The 22,281-nt window shown below is 36.8% G+C and overlaps 2 protein-coding genes across 3 annotated transcripts in view; both read right to left on the bottom strand.

Annotated features, from left to right (window-relative positions):
* eva1bb (eva-1 homolog Bb (C. elegans)) overlaps positions 1-22,281 on the bottom strand; it is a 519,072-nt gene that overhangs the window by 239,484 nt on the left and 257,307 nt on the right. The gene's annotated exons all lie outside the window — the stretch shown is intronic.
* LOC125788965 (trafficking protein particle complex subunit 9-like) overlaps positions 1-22,281 on the bottom strand; it is a 294,345-nt gene that overhangs the window by 266,736 nt on the left and 5,328 nt on the right. Inside the window, exons 3-7 of one of the 2 annotated variants that reach the window (XM_049472933.1) lie at positions 20,413-20,558; positions 18,250-18,375; positions 12,944-12,970; positions 8,133-8,254; positions 3,767-3,892 (exon numbers count right to left, since the gene is read on the bottom strand). In XM_049472933.1, coding sequence (XP_049328890.1) covers positions 3,767-3,892; positions 8,133-8,254; positions 12,944-12,970; positions 18,250-18,375; positions 20,413-20,558 — 547 coding nt within the window. The remainder of the gene's footprint in view (positions 1-3,766; positions 3,893-8,132; positions 8,255-12,943; positions 12,971-18,249; positions 18,376-20,412; positions 20,559-22,281) is intronic. The other variant, XM_049472934.1, reaches the window with a different exon arrangement.

The raw sequence follows: 22,281 nt of genomic DNA, 5'->3' as shown, positions 1-22,281 counted from the left end.
ATGGTATCCGGGGTGGTTGCTAAGGTGTTGCTAAGTGGTTGCTAGGTGGTTGCTAAGGTGTTGCTAGGCGGTTGCTAAGGTGTTGCTATGGTATCCGGGGTGGTTGCTAAGGTGTTGCTAGGTGGTTGCTAGGTGGTTGCTAAGGTGTTGCTAGGCGGTTGCTAAGGTGTTGCTATGGTATCCAGGGTGGTTGCTAAGGTGTTGCTAAGTGGTTGCTAGGGTGTTGCTAGGCGGTTGCTAAGGTGTTGCTATGGTATCCGGGGTGGTTGCTAAGGTGTTGCTAGGTGGTTGCTAGGGTGTTGCTAGGCGGTTGCTAAGGTGTTGCTATGGTATCCGGGGTGGTTGCTAAGGTGTTGCTAGGTGGTTGCTAGGTGGTTGCTAGGGTGTTGCTAGGCGGTTGCTAAGGTGTTGCTAGGTGGTTGCTAGGTGGTTGCTAGGGTGTTGCTAGGCGGTTGCTAAGGTGTTGCTATGGTATCTGGGATGGTTGCTAAGGTGTTGCTAGGTGGTTGCTAGGTGGTTGCTAGGGTGTTGCTAGGCGGTTGCTAAGGTGTTGCTATGGTATCCGGGGTGGTTGCTAAGGTGTTGCTAGGTGGTTGCTAGGGTGTTGCTAGGCAGTTGCTAAGGTGTTGCTATGGTATCCGGGGTGGTTGCTAAGGTGTTGCTAGGTGGTTGCTAGGTGGTTGCTAGGGTGTTGCTAGGCGGTTGCTAAGGTGTTGCTATGGTATCCGGGGTGGTTGCTAAGGTGTTGCTAGGTGGTTGCTAGGTGGTTGCTAGGGTGTTGCTAGGCGGTTGCTAAGGTGTTGCTATGGTATCCGTGGTGGTTGCTAAGGTGTTGCTAGGTGGTTGCTAGGTCATTGCTAGGGTGTTGCTAGGCGGTTGCTAAGGTGTTGCTATGGTATCTTTGGTGGTTGCTAAGGTGTTGCTAGGTGGTTGCTAGGTGGTTGCTAGGGTGTTGCTAAGCGGTTGCTAAGGTGTTGCTATGGTATCCGGGGTGGTTGCTAAGGTGTTGCTAGGTGGTTGCTAGGTGGTTGCTAGGGTGTTGCTAGGCGGTTGCTAAGGTGTTGCTATGGTATCCGGGGTGGTTGCTAAGGTGTTGCTAGATGGTTGCTAGGGTGTTTCTAGGCGGTTGCTAAGGTGTTGCTATGGTATCTGGGGTGGTTGCTAAGGTGTTGCTAGGTGGTTGCTAGGTGGTTGCTAGGGTGTTGCTAGGCGGTTGCTAAGGTGTTGCTATGGTATCCGGGGTGGTTGCTAAGGTGTTGCTAGGTGGTTGCTAAGGTGTTGCTAGGCGGTTGCTAAGGTGTTGCTATGGTATCCGGGGTGGTTGCTAAGGTGTTGCTAGGTGGTTGCTAGGTGGTTGCTAGGGTGTTGCTAGGCGGTTGCTAAGGTGTTGCTATGGTATCCGGGGTGGTTGCTAAGGTGTTGGTAGGTGGTTGCTAGGTGGTTGCTATGGTGTTGCTAGGCGGTTGCTAAGGTGTTGCTATGGTATCCGGGGTTGTTGCTAAGGTGTTGCTAGGTGGTTGCTAGGTGGTTGCTATGGTGTTGCTAGGCGGTTGCTAAGGTGTTGCTATGGTATCCGGGGTGGTTGCTAAGGTGTTGCTAGGTGGTTGCTAGGTGGTTGCTAGGGTGTTGCTAGGCGGTTGCTAAGGTGTTGCTATGGTATCCCGGGTGGTTGCTAAGGTGTTGCTAGATGGTTGCTAGGTGGTTGCTATGGTGTTGCTAGGCAGTTGCTAAGGTGTTGCTATGGTATCCAGGGTGGTTGCTTTGGTGTTGCTAAGTGGTTGGTAGGTCACTCCTAAGCAGTTGCTAGGTGGTTGCTAAGGTGTTGCTATGGTATCCGGGGTGGTTGCTATGGTGTTTCTAGGTGGTTGCTAGGTGATGTATATGCATAAATTTGATTAAATGGTGTTTGCACGTTGCTACGCAACGTGCAAATACATCAATCAGCTATGCACGCTAGGTTGCTCTGGCCGTTCGGGGGTGTCCAAACTTTTGACCCGTGGCTCCATTACACACAGTACTGGGGGGCCGGGGTGTCCAAACTTTTGACCCGTGGCTCCATTACACACAGTACTGGGGGGCCGGGGTGTCCAAACTTTTGACCCGTGGCTCCATTACACACAGTACTGGGGGGCCGGGGTGTCCAAACTTTTGACCTAATGCTGTTTTATCCCATAGCTGCTCCATACACTCACAGTACTGGAGTTCTAGCTACCTGTCCTTCGATCTAGCTGCCGTCCTCCGATTGGCCCCATTCATTCCAATGGGGCCACTTCGTACGACAATCGTACGAAATCCGTACGACGTAACTTTTCGTAACGCATATTTTCGGAAAGAGCTCAATAAGTTCTACAGGTCCTCAATTGGTTTCATCTTCATATTTCAAAAATTGCGACGTCCACGGGCGTGCAAAGTTCTGCCCATTCATTTTCAATGGTCAAAAAAACGCGTACTTACGAAGTTTTTACGAAAAACGTAAGTCCGATCGGAAAGCTGTATACAAGCCCACCATTCCCGATATGGACGCACGTTTTCTCTTTTGAACGAAGTCGATATTTCGAAAACTGCGGCACTAGTTAACCGGACAAAAAACAGGTGGAATAATAATAATAATAAGAAGAAGAAGAAGAAGAAGAATAAGACTTAAGAAGAACAATACTGTGATTGCATTACTGCAATCACACTAATAATAATAATAAGAAGAAGAAGAATAAGACTTAAGAAGAACAATACTGTGATTGCATTACTGCAATCACACTAATAATAATAATAATAAAAATAATAATAAGAAGAAGAATAAGACTTAAGAAGATCAATACTGTGATTGCATTACTGCAATCACACTAATAATAAGAAGAAGAATAAGACTTAAGAAGATCAATACTGTGATTGCATTACTGCAATCACACTAATAATAATAATAAGAAGAAGAAGAAGAATAAGACTTAAGAAGAACAATACTGTGATTGCATTACTGCAATCACACTAATAATAATAATAATAAGAATAAGACTTAAGAAGAACAATACTGTGATTGCATTACTGCAATCACACTAATAATAATAATAATAATAAGAATAAGACTTAAGAAGAACAGTACTGTGATTGCATACTGCAATCACACTAATAAGACTTAAGAAGAACAATACTGTGATTGCATTACTGCAATCACACTAATAATAATAATAATAATAATAATAATAAGAATAAGACTTAAGAAGAACAATACTGTGATTGCATTACTGCAATCACACTAATAATAATAAGAATAAGACTTAAGAAGAACAATACTGTGATTGCATTACTGCAATCACACTAATAATAATAATAAGAAGAAGAAGAATAAGACTTAAGAAGAACAATACTGTGATTGCATTACTGCAATCACACTAATAATGTGCTGCTTTTTAAAAGATGTTTTATCTGCTTCATGTTGTCAGACAGGTTCTATTTTATAAGTGATTTCTTGATTCTACAGGTCTGGGATCAGTAATCAGGTCTGGTTGTGGTTAGTAGTGAAATTGAACTCAGCTTTCAAAAAATGTATTAATTACAGTTAATTTATGGGGTGAGGGGGTTGGATAGTTTTTTTTCCTCTTAATGAATGAAATTATCATTTAAAAAGTGATTTTTATATTTACTCAGGTTATATTTGTCTGTTATTAACGTTTGTTTGATAATCTGAAAAATGTAAGTGTGAAGTTGAAGCAAAAACAAATGTGTAAGGGGGTAAATACAGGTGAGGGGTGTGTGGTCAGTTTGATGTTACCTGTCCCAGGTTGATGTAGACGGCGTTCTGCAGGAACTCTGAAGCCTCCATAGCTCTCTTCTGAATGGCCAGAACTCGCACTGCCTTCACACACGCCTCCAACTCGATCACCCCAGCGTTCTTATACTAATAAATACAGAGAGAGACAGCACTTATCAGAAACACTTTACAGACGAACAAAACAGAGTTCCTGCTAATTACATTAATTTTACATAATTATACTAATTACATTCTCTTTCTTTTTTAACTTATTATTTATAATTCAGTTTTAAACGATGAATTCTACTTTACTTTCTTTGAGAACCTCCTTAATGTGAGTGAAAAGTCAATAGCTTTCACAATACAAGGACTGTGATTTAGGATACTGACTTTAAAGTGTAGTATCTTAATACAGATTATACCACAGTTAGTTCCGACCCTGTAATTTGATTGGCTGAGAGGCGTTTTATGAGTGACAATATTAGCCGATAACGCACTGCAACCGAAGCTCTCCATGTATTACTCCACCACATACAGGTAACCTAGCAATGATGCAGCGCTTACAAACCAAATACAAACCAAATGAGATGTCATTAAACACCACTGGGAGCCGCTGGATCCAGAAACTTCATGTCTCCAATAGGCGGCACAGGCAAAGACACGGTTCCACAAATAAATAAATAAGCCCAGCGATTCAAAAATACACATTATTACACACATTATCAGCCACTAATATAGGTTAGGAGCTGTTATTATTAAAATAAAAGCTTAACTGTTTATATTTTCCAGTTAATATAGGGTATTTTAAGCTGAATGTAAGGTGGACTTTTGTAATTCCGCAGGTCTCACCGCTTGGGGGCGTCTTTCACTCAATTGAGCACTGGACTTTAATCTACACAGATTTCTCTCCTAAAAACAGTAAGCTTAGATTTACACAATTTTGACTGAAATGGCCGATAATAAAGAGCTTACAGTGCAGCTAAAGCAGAGTAGTGATGGAACTATTTTAACTGGCAGTTTTTATAACCAAACCAACTGCATTTTCTAGTCCTATTTAACTCAAAATCTTTCAATCTAAACAGTGATAATGGAACAGCGGTATAATTGCAATAATGCACTCGAGGTTCGTGCTATAACGTGTAATATTGGCACTGCAGTGCTCATTTTCAACCGCATCACAGCAGTGCCAATATGACACGTTATAGCACGAACCTCGAGTGTATTATTGCTTAAACATCAGAAAACTGTATATATAAATGAAAATAAATAAAAATCTGTCTAGCAAACAGGCTTGAAGGCCAAACTAATAGGAACTGGTGGCACGCTGTCATGAGCCTGGCTGATTAGATAAAAAGAAACACAGATGGAATCTGTGAAAGACATGCAATAGACATAACACATAAAATTCTGTTTTCTAGTACACATCTCAGTACACTGGCAGTGCTGGGGTCCCACTGAGTCATCAGGTTCTTCAGCTGAAACTGAAACGCTTGTTCTGTTCTTAGATCACACAGCAGTTTTCCAGGGTGAATTTGAATCAGAACAGGCCTTCCCTGAGCAGTTAAGTCCATGTGTTCAGCATAATATTCAGAGGCACACTGCATCTGCTCTGTCTGAATGGCACTGCACTAGAACAAAGCCTCTTCTGAAGCTGATACACAAGAAAGCCTGCAAACAGTTTGCTAAAGATAAGCCGTCCAAGAGCATGGATTACTGCAACCATGTCCTGTGGTCTGACGAGTGCCAAGATAAATGTAAAAGGTCTACAGTCAAGCATGGTGGTGGTAGCATCATGGTCTGAGGATGTTTGAGTGCTTGTGTTATTGGGAAGCTGGTATCTAACATGCAAGCATGTCTCCAGACCTAAACCCAACTGAGCATCTGTGGGGCATTCTTAAAACGGAAGCTGTTGTTGCCAGAGATTTAATTCTGTTTAGTAATCTTGATCAGGTGATCCGTCAGGTCTCAAAAAAGTTAGAATAAATCAGACTGATGTATTAAACATCGCCTGTGACTGACAGGACGAACAGAGAAAGTTATGGACAAGCCAAGCATGTATCCAGATCTAAACCCTATAGAGCATCTGTGGGGCATCCTCAACCGTAAGACATTAATGGCTGTGTTTTGAGTTATTTTGAGGGTACAGCATATTTACACTGTTATACCATAGACTGTGTATAGCTGGATAGAGCATCGTCTCTCAAAAGTGAAGCCCCCACAGGTCGGGCGCCCCCTGCTGTTCGGTTTCAGAAAGCTGTGTATCTCCACCCATCCCCATAGGTTTCAATGGCAAAACAGACAACTTTCAATCACGTTTTTTTCCAATATACTGTAATTCTACCTCCTTTATTTAAATGCAGCAGCTAGTGTAACCTCTGCTTACATTGTCAAATTTTTATATCCCCACAGAATTCGTTTTTAAAACGTTATTCAGATCTATTCAAAAAAGGTGTGGTTATTTTAAAAGGGCTGTTTATGGGCAGGACCAATAACAGACCGTCAGCTCCGCTCCGCTCCACCCTGCAGCCTGTGACCTCGAGGCAGCCCTCAGGGGCGGGGTTATTTAAATGAGTAGGCTGTCTCTCCACAGTCTTTTTTCCTCCTCTGGTCTCTACTGCGCAGAATCGGGTATCAGGATTCCCAAGATTTTGGCTTCATTTTCATTGAATGAATGGGAACGACAACACGGCGTCCATCTTTTTTACAGTCTCTGTGTTATACAAGCTGTAGACTGTACATATATTTACAAAAATGCAAAAACGTGAGGGGTGTACTCACTTTCATGAGATAATATGGAAAAAAACTTTCGATTTAATTCCGCCTGTATGATAAAGAACAGCAGATTCTACACTGCCCTCAGCCGCTGTGTTGAACAGGCTTTTCCTCATTATGATCCTGAATGCAGGGTATGTTTAATTTAATGGTATTTTTGAACACAATACCAGCATAAGCACAATGAGCCTTAACGAGCGCCGCTTCATTAGCATGAATCAGAATTAATTGCTGGAACACAATGGAAAGATCAGACGTGCTGCTTCTGGGAGCGCTGATTCAAAGCCTGCATGTCCTTTACCTCCTTCCGAGGTGAGTGGAGACGTGGAGGCATATTAAGCATTAATAATAACCTTAATAATATAATAATGAAAGCTTGAATAATTCAGCTGTGTCCAGGGCTTTCTGCTCTTATTCCCGCAGAACCGCAGGACTGACCGAGACCATCGTCTGAGAGGAGAGTGATCTAATGACGGGCTGATCTCAGTACACCGACAGCGCCGGGGTCCGACTGTAGAGTCATCAGGTTCTTCAGCTGAAACTGAAAAACGCTCATCCTAAAGAACAGACACTGATCAACACTGCTGATCTGTGAGCAGAACCTGCCCCCTACTGACCACTACTGGAACATCTGAAAAGCTGGAACACAGTTTTTGATTTTTGCCTTTATTTTCTCAGTCAGTTTTATGAGGTAGAGTCTCCTGGAATTCAGGCTTTCAGTTAACAGCTGTGCTGAACTCATCAAGAGTTAATTACTTGAATTTCTTGTCTCTTAATAAAGTGTTTGAGAGCATCAGTTAAAGTAAAGTAGTGAAGAGGTAGAGTTACAGGTATACAGTGAATAGTGAATATTTGAGTAATGTTCTAATCCAGGTTATGAGAAGCAAGAACTACTCAACTAAACAAAGGAAAAAAATTACTTAAAGAAAGTAAAAAAATAAAAGTAAGTAAAATTTCTAGAACTTTGAAAGTATCCTCAAGCTCAATCGCAAAAAAGACCATTAAAAACGCTATGATGATGAAACTGGCATTCATCAGGATCGCCCCAAGAAAAGGAAGAGCGAGAGTTCCCTCTCCCCAGTTACCAGCCTCCCCAGATTCTAGAACCTAAATTAAAGTTTTCCTATAAACTTCCTCGATTACTGTTCTAGAACCTTAATTTAATTTTTTTAAGTTTTTTTAGAATCTTCCTCAATCAGTGTTATAGACCTTTGAGATAAGTTTTTTTTTATTTTATTTAGTTTAATTTAAGGTTTTCCTGTGTTCTAGAACTGTAACATATTTTTTTTCTAAACTCTTTCCCCAATGTGTTCTAGAACTTTGGTTTGATTTTTTTTTCCTTGAATTTCCCCCAATAACTGTTCTGGAACTTTAATTTATTTTTTTTATATCTTCCTCAATCAGTTTTCTAGAACTTTAATTGAATGTTTTCAGGATGATCCTCTATCAGTGTTCTAGAACTCTAGAACATTTTTTGTTTTCTAGAATCTTTCCCAATGACCGTTCTAGAACTTTAATTTAAGGATTTTCAGTATCTTCCTCAATCAGTGTTCTAGAACTTTAATTTAATTGTTATTGGATATTTTTGGATGTTATCGGACTGGCTGTGATTTACCTTCCCGTAGTAGGAAATGGCCTCTTTGTATTTCTCGATGATGTCCTCCTGACTCAGGCAGTTCTTAGCCCGTCCGATCTCACTGCTGGTGTCTGCACTGATTCCACTGGTGGTCAGAGCGCCTGCAGAGAGAAACAGAGAGAATCAGAGACAGAGAGAGATACAGAGAGAGAAACAGAGAGAATCAGAGACAGAGAGAGATACAGAGAGAGAAACAGAGAGAATCAGAGAGATACAAAGAGAGAGAGAGATAGAGAGAGAGGGTGAGAAGAACAGAGAAAGAGAAAAACAGAGAGAGAGAGAGAGAAAGAAAAGGTAAGAAAGTGATAGAGAGAGGGAGATTTAAGAGAATGAAAGACAGCAAGAATAAATAGTGACAGAAGAACAGAACCAGTAAAAGTATCTAGAACACACAGTAATAATACACCAGGCATGCTGTAGTAACACTTTGACAGAGCTCTTATAAACACACCCACCACAGAGATTAACAGATCATCACATCATCAATATGCTGATTTTGATTAATCTCACTGAGATCAGGAGTAAAATTTCTACAGCAGTGATCAGGGAGGGGTGAGCTGAGATCAGCTACTATAACTTCAATCACAGACCATCTCATGATTATGATGATCTCAGGATACTGTGATTCTGTGATACTCTATATATCACAATCAATGATTCTCTAATTACAGCCTTTCTAGAATCTTTCTGAATCACTGTCCTAGAAGGAGCATACAATTATGTACTTTAATCTTGGCCAAGTACTATTAATCAAAACATTAATTCAAGTTTTTTTCTAGAATGTTCTGGAATGTTTGTTTTGCTCTAGAATAGTAATTATAGTTATTACAGAACATTTCCCTAATCACTGGGGAAACATTCATCTAAGCTGTTCAAGAACAAGCCCAAGTCACTGTTCCTAGAAATCCTTAAAACTGCTCCAGAACCTTCACCAAGCTGTTCTAGAACATTAATTTAAGTTTTTCTAGAATATTTCCCCAATTTCTGTGCTTGAATGTTCGTTTTTACTTTCTGTCTTAAAACACCCATACAATGCTGTACTTGAATATTGCTCAATTACTGTTCTAGAACGGTCATTAAAAAAAACATTCTAGAACTTTCCCTAATCACTGTTCTAGAAAAGTAATTTAACTTATTGTATACTGTTCCCTAATCACTGTTCTATGATGTTTAACAGCTGACCAAGCTGTTCTAGAACCTTTCCCCAATCGCTGTTTTAGAACTGTCATTAAAACTGTTTCAAAACCTTCAACAACCACTGTTCTAGAACTGTTATTAAAAACATTTCAGAACCTTTCCCAATCACTGTTCTAGAAAAATAAACCAAGCCATTCTAGAATCTTTACTGATCGCTGTTCTAGAAGAGTCATTTAAGTTTTTTTGTATAATATTGCCCAATAACTGTTCTAGAATGGTAATTAAAACTGTTCCAAAGTCTTCACCAATTAATGGTATAGAACGTCTATCAAAGCTGTTCCAGAATCTTCCCAAATTACTGTTCTAGAACAGTCATTAAATCTGCTCCAGAACCTTTCCCAATCACTGTTGTAAAATGTTCATACAATGCTGTACTTGAAACTTCCCCAATCACTGTTCTAGAACTGTCTTTAAAACTGTTTCAAAAACTTCAAGAACCACTGTATTACAACTGTTATTAAAAACATTCCAGAACTATTCTGGATCACATTCCCAATCACTATTCTAGAAAAGTGAACAAGCTGTTCTAGAATCTTTACTGATCGCTGTTCTAGAACAGTTATTTAAGATTTTTTGTATAATCTTGCCCAATAACTGTTCTAGAACTGTCATTAAAAACATTCCCTAATCACTCTTCTAGAAAAGTAATTTAGGTTATTGTATACTATTCCCCAGTTGCTGTACAGAAAACTCTACCGATCACTGTTCTAGACTGGTCATTAAAACTGTTTCAGTACCTTCACCAACCACTGTTCTCGAACGGTCATAAAAACTGTTCAAAAACATTTTCCAATCACTGTTCTAGAACAATAATGTAAGCTGTTCCAGAAAAATGTCCAATCACTGTCTTTGTACATTCATTAAAATGGCTCCAGAACCTTTTCCAATCACTGTCTTTGTACATTCATACAATGCTGTACTTAAATGTTTGCCAATTTCTGTTGTAGACTTTGTGTTACTGAAGGGACTAAATACTCCTAATTAATAAAACACTCAGGAATTATGGATTTTCTGGTTCATATTCAGATTTATTAACCCTACTAATCAGATTATAGCGCCACCCTGTGGAGTAATGAAGCAGAAGTTTCCAGTGTGTGTGTGTGTGTGTGTTCTAGATCGGACGCTATGTTCTCTGTGGAAGGTGGGAGATACAGATCAATGTCAGGTGTTACTCATCTGAGCTTCTTCAGAGACAGTCAGGCAGCAGCAGCTGTGAAATTCGGTTCAATCAGCAAAAACAAACCAGATTCACTCGATACAAACAGCAGACGGAGCACAGAGTCATGCAGACCATCTCCAGAACCAGCACTGTTACACTATACAACACCATACAACACAACCTCACAACATCACACAACTCAATACCAAACAAACAAACCATACAGAACCATCCGTATAACATCACTCTACTACATACAGTACCAGCTAAAAGCTGCAACACACCTTCTTATTCAATTATATATTATATATATATATATATATTTTTCCTACATAGTAAATGAATAGTGAAGTGATCTATCAGACTATGAAGGAACACATAAGGAATCATGTAGTAACTTAAAAACAGTGTTAAACTAAAATACGCTTAGACTGGTAACTCTGATTAACTTATTCTGCACAACAGAGGAAACTTGCTATTCCTTTCCTGAAATTTAAGTAATTAACTCTTGATGAGTTCAGCACAGCTGTTAACTGAAAGCCTGAATTCCAGGTGACTCTACCTCATACAACTGACTGAGAAAATCCAGCAGAGATGAGTAAAACTGTCTAATCTGAGGAAGAGGAGCCACTTTGAAGAATCTAAAATATAAAACATATTCTGGTTTGTTTAACACTTTGTTATGTTCACTTAATAATTCAATATTATAGTTTTTCTTTATAATTTGGATGATTTTAGTCTTAATCCACAATACAGAACAATAAAATAATAACCCATGAATTTAAGAGCTGGTACCACTCTGTGTATTTTATTTATTTGTTTAGAGCTTTTTTGTTTCAACCCGAATTCCAAACAAATGAATGAAATATTAAAATCTCCAGTATATAATATTCAAAAATGATTGCACTTTATATTTAAATTAATTAATCCTTAATTTTACACAAAATCCCAACTCGTCTGAGGCTTGCTGTGCAGTTGTGACAGTACATGTACAATTATAGTAAATACAGTAAATCTAATGCAACACTGACCCCTTGTGGTTCAAGTGTTCAATACATACAAATATGCTTTTCTGAAAAATTAGAATATCATTGAAAATTAATCTATTTCAGTAATTCAGTTAAAATTGTAAAACTCATCAATTATATAGTTGTATTAAACACAGAGTGATCTATTTTAAGAGTTTATTTATTTTATTGTTGATGATTATGAAGCTTACAGCCAATGAAAACCCAAAAATCAGTGTCTCAGAAAAAATTTAATATTATATAAGACCATTTGATACTTTTGGCAAAGTGGGCAGTGTGCCAAGTCCTCCTGGAAAATGAAATCCTCATCTCCATAAAAGTACTGAGCAGAGGGAAACCATCACTGATTGGTGGAAACTTCACACAAGACCTCGAGCAGTTTGGACTGTGTCTCTCCACTCTTCCTCCAGACTCTGCTCCCTTGATTTACTTTAAATGAAATGTAAAATGTACTGATGATCAGTGATGGTTTGGAGAGACATGCTGATCATCTGCTGGTGTTGATCCACTGTGTTTTATTATCAAGTCTAAAGTCAGTGCAGTTTTGTTTTCCCACAAAATCTTACAGCACTTCATGCTTCCCTCTGCTACTGACAACTTTTATAGAGATGCAGATTTCATTTTCCAGCAGGACTTGGCACACTGCCCACACTGCTAAAAATACCAATTGGTCTTATATAGTATTAACATTTTCTAAAACACTGACTTTTGGGTTTTTATTGGCTTTTTATTTATTTTAAAGTCATAACTTTTCTAAGATATTCTATTTTTTTGAGATGCACCTGTGTATGATTATTTGCAGGAGTTCTTATTATTCTTGTTATTTAATGTTTAACTGCATCTGTTCTAATCTGAAGTTTATGCATTCAAAAACGTATTCATACTCTGAATTATTCAGGTAGTAAAGTAAACAGCATACTTTAATTCTTATATTAGAGGTCTAAATCTGATAAAGAGAGCAGGAGCTGGATTTTACCTATATTCTCCCAGTTCATCCCAGTTTTCCCATAATCTATCATGCATTGCATTGATTGGATTACTAAAAAACCCTGATGTTATGTAGTAATTGGATTATGTACTGTATGTATACGCATTTAGAGTTTATAGAACGTGAAATCACAACACCTAGAAACCATACAAATCGCATAAAAAACACAATAAAAACACTATTAAATCTCTTCCACAGACAGCAGAGAGAGGAACATGGCCAAAAAAAAAATCACGATTCAAACGCAAACAACTCAAAAATACTGCTGGAAAATGAAAGTCATGGATATTAATAGTGAGATCAGGCAGAAAATCATAGAGAGAGAGTGTTAGAGGAGTTAGAGCAGACAGCGAGAGCAGGCTCAGGCAACAGGAACGGCGGCGGATCTACAGCTACAGCAGGCAGTACTGTACTGTACCTGGGTCAATGAGAACCTCCTGAGCCCCTGAACACACAGACAGACAGACAGACAGGGAGAGACAGACAGGCAGGTTGACTCTGGGCTGAAGCTGCGGGATGCTGGAGCAGGGTTAGTTCTGCACGGCTCGCTTCAGCACTGCTGCAGGTTATTACCATCAACAACAGCAGCAAACTTCTCCAACTAACACCAACTAACACTGATTCTCTAATTCTACTGGCTTATACAGGGATATGTTTTTTTTTTTTTTTTTTTTTTTTGATTGGTCGATTGTCCCATCCATTCAGCTGCTACTCAGCTGTACATCCCCCATCACTAGTGATGCCCCAACACACCAGGAGGGTGAAGACTAGCACACGCCTCCTCCGACACATCTAAAGTCAGACTCCGCCTCTTTTTGAACTGCTGATGATGCAGCATTACCGAGTAGCATCACAGCGCTAACGCTCTGATACATCAGCTCACAGATGCAGCCTTGTGCTGATCCACATCACCCTAGGAGTAATGAGGGGAAAGAGCGCCATCTACTGTACTGTACCCACCCAAGTCCAACTGTGCTCTCTCAGGGCTCCGGCAGCTTTGGGCATGATTTGGGCGTAGTGCTGGGTGATTTTCACGATTAATTTGGTTAATTCGAATTACAGTTTTAACGAGATTTTCAAATAGGGTAATTGAGATTTTACATACAAACATTATATATTTTTAATCTAATATATCCAAAAACGACACTTATTTCTAAAGAGTTTATCTAAACATTCAGCTCCGAGGACTGAACTCATACTGAAAAAAGTTCCAGCACTGTTCCAGCACTCACATCACCCCGCTTTAACGCGGTGGGATAAAGCATATATTTATCTAGAAATTAATCCTACCTACAATCCTATCTAAAAACTGCAGCATCGTCACTTTTTGGTGAAGATCTGTGATTTTTTTTTTGTGGAAAACAATAATAATTTATCCTTTAAAGTTTCTTCTGTGACACGTTTAGTGCTTTATTTCTCAATTTTCAGTCACAAACCCGCGTTCTGAAGTATAATCCAGTGTCCATCAGTGTGAGTAACTCCGCGGTTCTAGATGGATACTTAGGTACTACGGTACTTAGGATTGTGACTGTAATTCCAGTCTCTGAAACTAAAATCGAAAGTCATGCAAAACAACAGTGTATAAAAGCTACACCTCTAAAATTATGGTTGGTTTTAATATACAGGTGAGGACCTGAGAAACTTTATATAAAGAGTCTGTTGGTGTTAATTGGAGAAGGATCTGCTGCCGTGATGGAAAACAGCTTTAACTTTAACCAGAACATAAAAATCAATCAATCAATCAATAGCCATTTACTGAAGAGCAGCTCCTACAAGAATACATGATACCTACATACACGGACATGCCAAAAGTCATGGGACATGTTACCTCATATTCCAGTAGTCAGTCATTATAAAAAAAAACTTTTAATTTTCACATTAATTAAACCCAGAAAGTGTTGGGACACTTAAATCAGCTGGTTATGAAGGGTTTATGCATCTTTATGAACACTGGTCTTCAGTAAAGAGCTCAGTAACAGCCACAGCTTTACTATATATAAAATCACATGCTGCAGCAGCACTGATAATTAAAGCGATACTTCATCCAAATATCAAACGCACACATTTTAACCCTTTTTAACCCAAAGTGAGCCAGTCCACCAGCCAGCATTATGTTTGGAGCCTAAAGTTTCTTTAGTTTTGCAATAAAACTACAAGGAATGTATGAATTAAGAAATCTGAGAATTAGTCGAGCAAAAATACAATAAAAAAGCAACAAAAATAAATATACAAATAATATATTTTTAAATAATCCAAAACAAGAAATTACAGTGCACAAATTATATATATATATATATATATATATATATAGTTTGATTATTATTTTTTTTAAGTTAAAGAGATTGAAAGAATGAAACAAATGAATTAATTAACTAATAATAGTGTAAAATCTAAATAAATAGAGAACAGAAATATTTATTAATCAATAAAAAAAAATGAGAATTAGTGGAGCAAAAATATAATAAATTAAAAAAAATAAAATAAATGTAACACATGAAATGAAATCAAATAATATATATTATATATTATATATATTTTTTAAAATAATCCAGTATTGATTTATACATACCCAAAATCAATCTATAATTGATTTAAAATTTGCATATTTTGGACTAGAACAAAGCCATAATATATGAATAAAAATATGAAAAAAAAACGTTAAAAACTTAACAGCTTTGGGTTCATTCTTTATGCTAATACTATTATTAATCAAACTAAAATAAAAATTAAAAAATAAAAATTAATCAAACTAAAATAATTGATATCGAATCAAATAAGAAATTATATTAAATTGAAACCTTTAATCGTGATTGATACTCAGCCCTACTAATAAATGTAACTGAAATTATAATATAAACACATTTAATAGATATAGATAGAATAGAGATAGATAAATATTTTAACGTACAAAATAAAATAAATAAATAAAATAGTGCAATTAAATAAAAATGATCCTGGTAAAGTTTATGGTCATTAGCATTATAAATGCTGTGCAAAACTAAAGAAATAAACTTCAGAATCCAAACATGTCTGAAGAACTCAACTCAATTCAGTAGAAACAGAAGGATTTGAACATTTTATTTTTAGAAGAATTATCGCTTTAATGAGCCAAACTGTAACAAAAACCCCCAAAAAACACACAATGTTAGAACATGTTTAATACACACACACACTCACCTGTCTGATTACACCCTATTAAACACTCAGTGTTAAACATGCCCCACACTACCCCCCGCCCCCACACACACACACTTACCACATCATCACCCAGTCCTAAATCTGAGCATTAGCTCAGCTCTGATAAATAACTCAAAACTCATCCAGCGTGAAGCTCTCATGCAGCAGGAGAGAAGCTCTGTTAGCAGCAGCACTCCATGGTTTTCTGCGTTAGTCCGTTAAAAAGCGTTAGATACGTTTAATACTAATATATAATCACACCCTCGTATATATCAGGTTAGTGTGGTTTGAGGAATAGAACTGGATAAATTAAACACAATAAATATCAGCAGCGTTATAAATTGAATCAGACCATCTCCAGGAAGATCTTTAATTAGCAACATAAAGAGTACTGTATCTACTAGTGTTGGTCGGTAGTGCTGGATGGTATGACCAAAAATGTATATATACACACACAAAATATATATATTTTTTTCTTTTTTATTTTAGCATGACTAGGTTTTGATATAGGTTTGGGAGTTACTGTACTGTTAGGAGTAAATATAATATAAAACACTAAGGCTTTAAATTAAGGCTTTGATTACTATTGGGTTTATTTTGTCCCACAAAATATATATATGATATATGGAGAAATCCTCCTCTTTTTATTCCATTCATTCACTTTATTCTTCAATACATCTAAATATTTTCTTCCTATTCCATCATCATCTTTTTATTCCATAAATCCTTATATTGTCCATTCATCAACTCTAATTCTGTACATTCTTTCATCTACTGTTTTTCATATCACTTCATCTATCTATCCTTGTATTATTCCTCCCATTCATATATCTGTTCACCACCTTGTTATTCCACACATTCCTCTGTCCTCTTTTTATTCCATCTATTCATCTATCATCTTTTTATTCTATACATCATCCATCAACTCTAATTCTATACATTCTTCTTTCTATTGTTTTTAATATCACTATCTATCTTTCCTTTTATTATTCCACCCATTCATATGTTTATCTTTATGTTTACCTTTATATTCCATCCACCTGTTCTCATGTTATTCCATGCATTCCTGTCCTCATTGTATTTCATCCATCCATCCAATTCTTTAATATATATATATATATATATATATATATATATATATATATATATATATATATATATATATATATATTATCTTCATATTCCTCTATTCTCTTTTTCTTCCATAAATCCCTCTGATCTCTTATTATTCTATCTGTTCTTCTGTCCATGTTTTCTTCTGTCCTCATTTATTCCATCCATTATTCAATTATTCAATACATCTTTTTATTCTCTTCCTATTCCGTCCATCACTTTATATTCTATACAGCCTTCTATTCTTTTATTTCTTCCATCCATCAACTCTAATTCTATACATTCTTTAATCTACTGTTTTTAACATCACTATATTTCACTATCTTTCCATGTATTATTCTACCCATTCATATGTTTACTACCTTTATATTCCATCCACCATCCAATTCTTCAATACATCCTTCCTTTTCCTCTTATTCCTTCATTCCATTAACTCTAATTCTATACATTTATCTATCTACTATTTTTAATATCACTTCTTCTATCTATCCTCTTACTACCTTACCCATCCATATATCTGTCCATCATCTTGTTATTCCATCCATCTGTTCTCTTATTATTCCATGCATTTCTCTGTCCTCTTTTTATTCCATATATCCGTCTGTTCTCTTTTTATTCCATACATCCCTCTATTCTGTTATTTCTTCCATCCATAGATTAATTCTATACATTCTCCTATCTACTGTTTTTAAAATCACTTTGTCTTTCTATCCTTGTATTATTCCACCATTCATATTTTACCACCCAATTATTCTATCTGTTCTCATGTAATTCCACATCTCTATATTCTCTTCCTAGTCCTCTATTGTCTTTCTTCCATAAATCCATCTGCTCTTTGATTATTCAATGCATTCCTTTGTCCTCTTTTTATTCCATCCATCCATCCATCCTATTCTTCAATACATTTCTATAATCTCTTCCTATTCCATATATTTCTTTATTCCATAAATCTTTCTAATCTCTTACTATTTCATCCATCTCTTCCCTTATTATAATATGCATTTCTCTTTTTATTCCCTCCATCCATCCATTCATCATCCATTCAATTCTTTAATATATAATATATATTCTTTTCCTGTTCCATCCATCATTTTTTTATTCCATTCATACTTCTATTATTTTATTATTCCATTCAGCTTTTACCTAATTATTCTATTAATCCATCCACATTTTTCATCCATCCATTTCTGAGTGTGATATTCAGATAATTAGTGGTTAATGGTAAAGTGTGTGTGAGATTATATAGTGAACAGGAGTGTGAAAGCGAGTGTGTGAGTGTGTGCTGTTTCATTAGCTTAGTTATAATAAATGATATAGTGTAATAATCCTGTGTGTGTGTGTGTGTTATTGACTGAGTTATTAGCAGCTCTGTGATTGAGATCAGCGTCGCTAGAGATATTGATAAAGTTATTGATGCTGCAGCTCCTCACTGACCTGGCCGATGCCTCTTCCCCGTATCTGTAGCTGTGGAGATACTGGGTTTTCGAGCGCTGCTCTTTCCCGCTGTTCCTCCTGGGTAATGGAAGATCACTGAGGCCGAGCACAGACCCTCCAGAGCAGCTGAGAGAAACACAGAGAGAGATGATCAATACTGGATAAAACAAGAACTAACTATTTACACTATGTACTTGTCCCGTCATTACGATAGCAAAGACACACTGACACTGACGCCCTTAATCAAGCTCAGCTATAGATTACTACAACAGGGCTCATAAAGTTAAAGAAGCAGCATTTTAAGATGAACTAGTAAAGTGGATGGTTGTGCAGCTAACATGGCTCATGGCTAAGTGGTTGCCATGTGGTTGTTAAGGTGTTGCTAGGTTATGGTTGGCTATGGTATCCCAAATAGTTGCTATTGGTGTTGCTAGCTGGTAGCTAAGGTGTTGTAAAAGTATCTATGGTGGTTGCTATAGTGCTGCTAAGAGGTCAGTAGGTGGTTGCAAAGGTGTTGTTATGGTTTTTGTGGTAGTAGCTATGGTGTTGCTATCTGTAGTGGTTGTTATGTGGTTGCAGTTACCAGCCCTAATGGAGTACACAGATTTTGGTGTCTGTCAAGAAACAGAAACTTAATGGCTTGAATGAAAGTTAAATTGCATGGGCAATCAACCAGTTATATTTAAAGGCAATCAACACATCATACTGAAAGGCAATTAACCAATCATACCAAATTAGAAAGGCGATAAGTCAATCATAATGAAAGGCATTCAACCAATCATATTGAAAGGTAATCAACCAATCATAGTGAAAGTCAATCAACCAATTATACTGAAAGTCAATCCACCAATTATACTGAAGGTCAATCAACCAATGAACCAATTACATTATAAGGCAATCAAGAAATCATATTGAAAGGCAATGAACCAATCACATTAAAAGGCAATCAAGTAATCATAATGAAAGGTAATCAACCAATCATACTGAAAGTCAATCAAGAAATCATATTGAAAGGCAATGAACCAATCAATACTGAAAATCAATCAACTAATTATAATGAAAGTCAATCAACCAACGAACCAATTACATTATAAGGCAATCAACCAATCATATTGAAAGGCAATCAACCTATCATATTGAAAGGCAATTAACCAATCATAGTAAAAGGCAATCAGCCAATCATGTTCAAAGGCAATCAGCCAATCATATTCAAAGGCAATCAACCAATCATACTGAAAGGCAGTTAAGTAATCATAATGAAAGGCAATCAACCAATCATATTGAAAGGTAACCAATCAACCAATCATATTGAAAGTCAATCAAGCAATCATATTGAAAGTCAATCAACCAATTATACTGAAAGTCAATCAACCAATGAACCAATTACATTATAAGGCAATCAAGCAATCATACTGAAAGGCAATGAACCAATCACAGTGAAAGGCAATCAACCAATCATACTGATAGGCAATCAACCAATCATACTGAAATTCAATTAATTATACTGAAAGGCAATTAACCAATCATATGGAAAGGCAATCAATCAATCGCACTGAAATGCCATCAACCAATCAAACTGAAATGCAATCAACCAATTACAGTGAAAGACAATCAACCAATCAATACTGAAAGTCAATCAACTAATTATAATGAAAGTCAATCAACCAACGAACCAATTACATTATAAGGCAATCAATCAATCATATTGAAAGGCAATCAACCAATCATATTTAAAGGAAATTAACCAATCACATTTAAAGGAAATTAACCAAAAATATTTAAAGGCAATTAACCAATAATTTTAAAAGGCAATACACAAATCATATTTAAAGGCAATTAACCAATCACATTAAAGGGTAACCACCCGTCGTTTTGAAAGGCAATCAGCCAATCATACTGTAAGTCAATCAACCAATCATATTGAAATGCGATCAACCAATCATTCTGAAAGGCAGTCAGCCAAACATATTGAAAGGCAATCAACCAATCACACTGAAAGAAAATCAACTAATCATGCTGAAAGGCAATCAACCAATCAAAGTGAAAGGTAGTCAACCAATCATATTTAAACACAATTAACCAATCATATTTAAAGGCAGTCAAACAATCATATTGAAAGATACTCAGCCAATCATACTAAAAGGAATTAAATCCAGATTTTACCTCCCAGCCAGAGGAAGTCGTTGACGGAGCGGAGAAGCTCTACAGCCATGTGGTAATGGACCAGGGCGTCCTGCAGCATGCCTGCCTGCAAACACAGGTCCCCAACATGCTTCCTCATCCGGCCCTGACAGCGCTTCTTATAGTGCCTGAGGAAGAAGAGCAGGAGGAAGATTCTCCATTAAACATCCAGAAACTGGTCAGTGAGAGTCTCTACCTGTAATTAACTCTATATAACATTAGAATACTAAACCCAAATAAACATTAACAAAGTCAGTGATCAGTGAAGGTGTCTACCTGTAATTAACTCTATATAACATTAGAATACTAAACCCAAAAAAACATTAATAAAGTCAGTGATCAGTGAGAGTGTCTACCTGTAATTAACTCTATATAACATTAGAATACTAAACCCAAATAAACATTAATAAAGTCAGTGATCAGTGAGAGTATCTACCTGTAATTAACTCTATATAACATTAGAATACTAAACCCAAATAAACATTAATAAAGCCAGTGATCAGTGAGAGTGTCTACCTGTAATTAACTCTATATAACATTAGAATACTAAACCCAAATAAACATTAATAAAGTCAGTGATCAGTGAAGGTGTCTACCTGTGATTAACTCTATATAACATTAGAATACTAAACCCAAAAAAACATTAATAAAGTCAGTGATCAGTGAGAGTTAGTGTCTACCTGTAATTAACTCTATATAACATTAGAATACTAAACCCAAATAAACATTAATAAAGTCAGTGACCAGTAAGAGTGTCTACCTGTAATTAACTCTATATAACATTAGAATACTAAACCCAAATAAACATTAATAAAGTCAGTGATCAGTGAGAGTTAGTGTCTACCTGTAATTAACTCTATATAACATTAGAATACTAAACCCAAAAAACATTAATAAAGTCAGTGATCAGTGAGAGTTAGTGTCTACCTGTAATTAACTCTATATAACATTAGAATACTAAACCCAAATAAACATTAATAAAGTCAGTGATCAGTGAGAGTGTCTACCTGTAATTATCTCTATATAACATTAGAATACTAAACCCAAAAAAACATTAATAAAGTCAGTGATCAGTGAGAGTTAGTGTCTACCTGTAATTAACTCTATATAACATTAGAATACTAAACCCAAATAAACATTAATAAAGTCAGTGATCAGTGAGAGTGTCTACCTGTAATTAACTCTATATAACATTAGAATACTAAACCCAAAAAAACATTAATAAAGTCAGTGATCAGTGAGAGTTAGTGTCTACCTGTAATTAACTCTATAACATTAGAATACTAAACCCAAATAAACATAAGATTTTACGGGTAGACACTATCACTGATCATTGACTTTATTAATGTTAATTTGGGTTTAGTATTCTAATGTTATATATAGTTAATTACAGGTAGACACTCTCACTGTGTTATTTGGGTTTGTGGGTGTAGATTACGATACACACTCTGTATTAAGAGCTTGTATAGAGTATATTCTGATAATAATTATCGGCTCAGATCAAACATTTTGACCTTCTGATTCAAGGCCAAGTTCTTGGACGGCTCTGCTACAGACAGGAAGTGGGCGAGACACAGACAGGAAGCAGAAGGCAGGGGATATAAAGCAGAACACAGGGGGGACCAAATCAATCAGAAAGAAAAAAGGACAGACTGGAGTAAATCTAATCTCTAGCTCAGTCTGGCACAGGAACACAGGAGCACTGGATACAGGATCAAACAGAGGGAAAGAAGAGGCGGGAGAGAATGAATGAAAGGAAAAAGGGGGGAAATGTTCTTATTTTAACCGCCTGAAAGTGAAATCTAATAAAACTCGAGTCAGACAACAAAGAACCAAAGGAGAAACATTTTA

This window comes from Astyanax mexicanus, unplaced genomic scaffold (genome assembly GCF_023375975.1).
Source record: "Astyanax mexicanus isolate ESR-SI-001 unplaced genomic scaffold, AstMex3_surface scaffold_31, whole genome shotgun sequence".
NCBI lineage: Eukaryota > Metazoa > Chordata > Actinopteri > Characiformes > Acestrorhamphidae > Astyanax > Astyanax mexicanus.
Note: the sequence above shows the minus strand (reverse complement) of the source record. Positions and strands in the feature narration are given on the sequence as shown.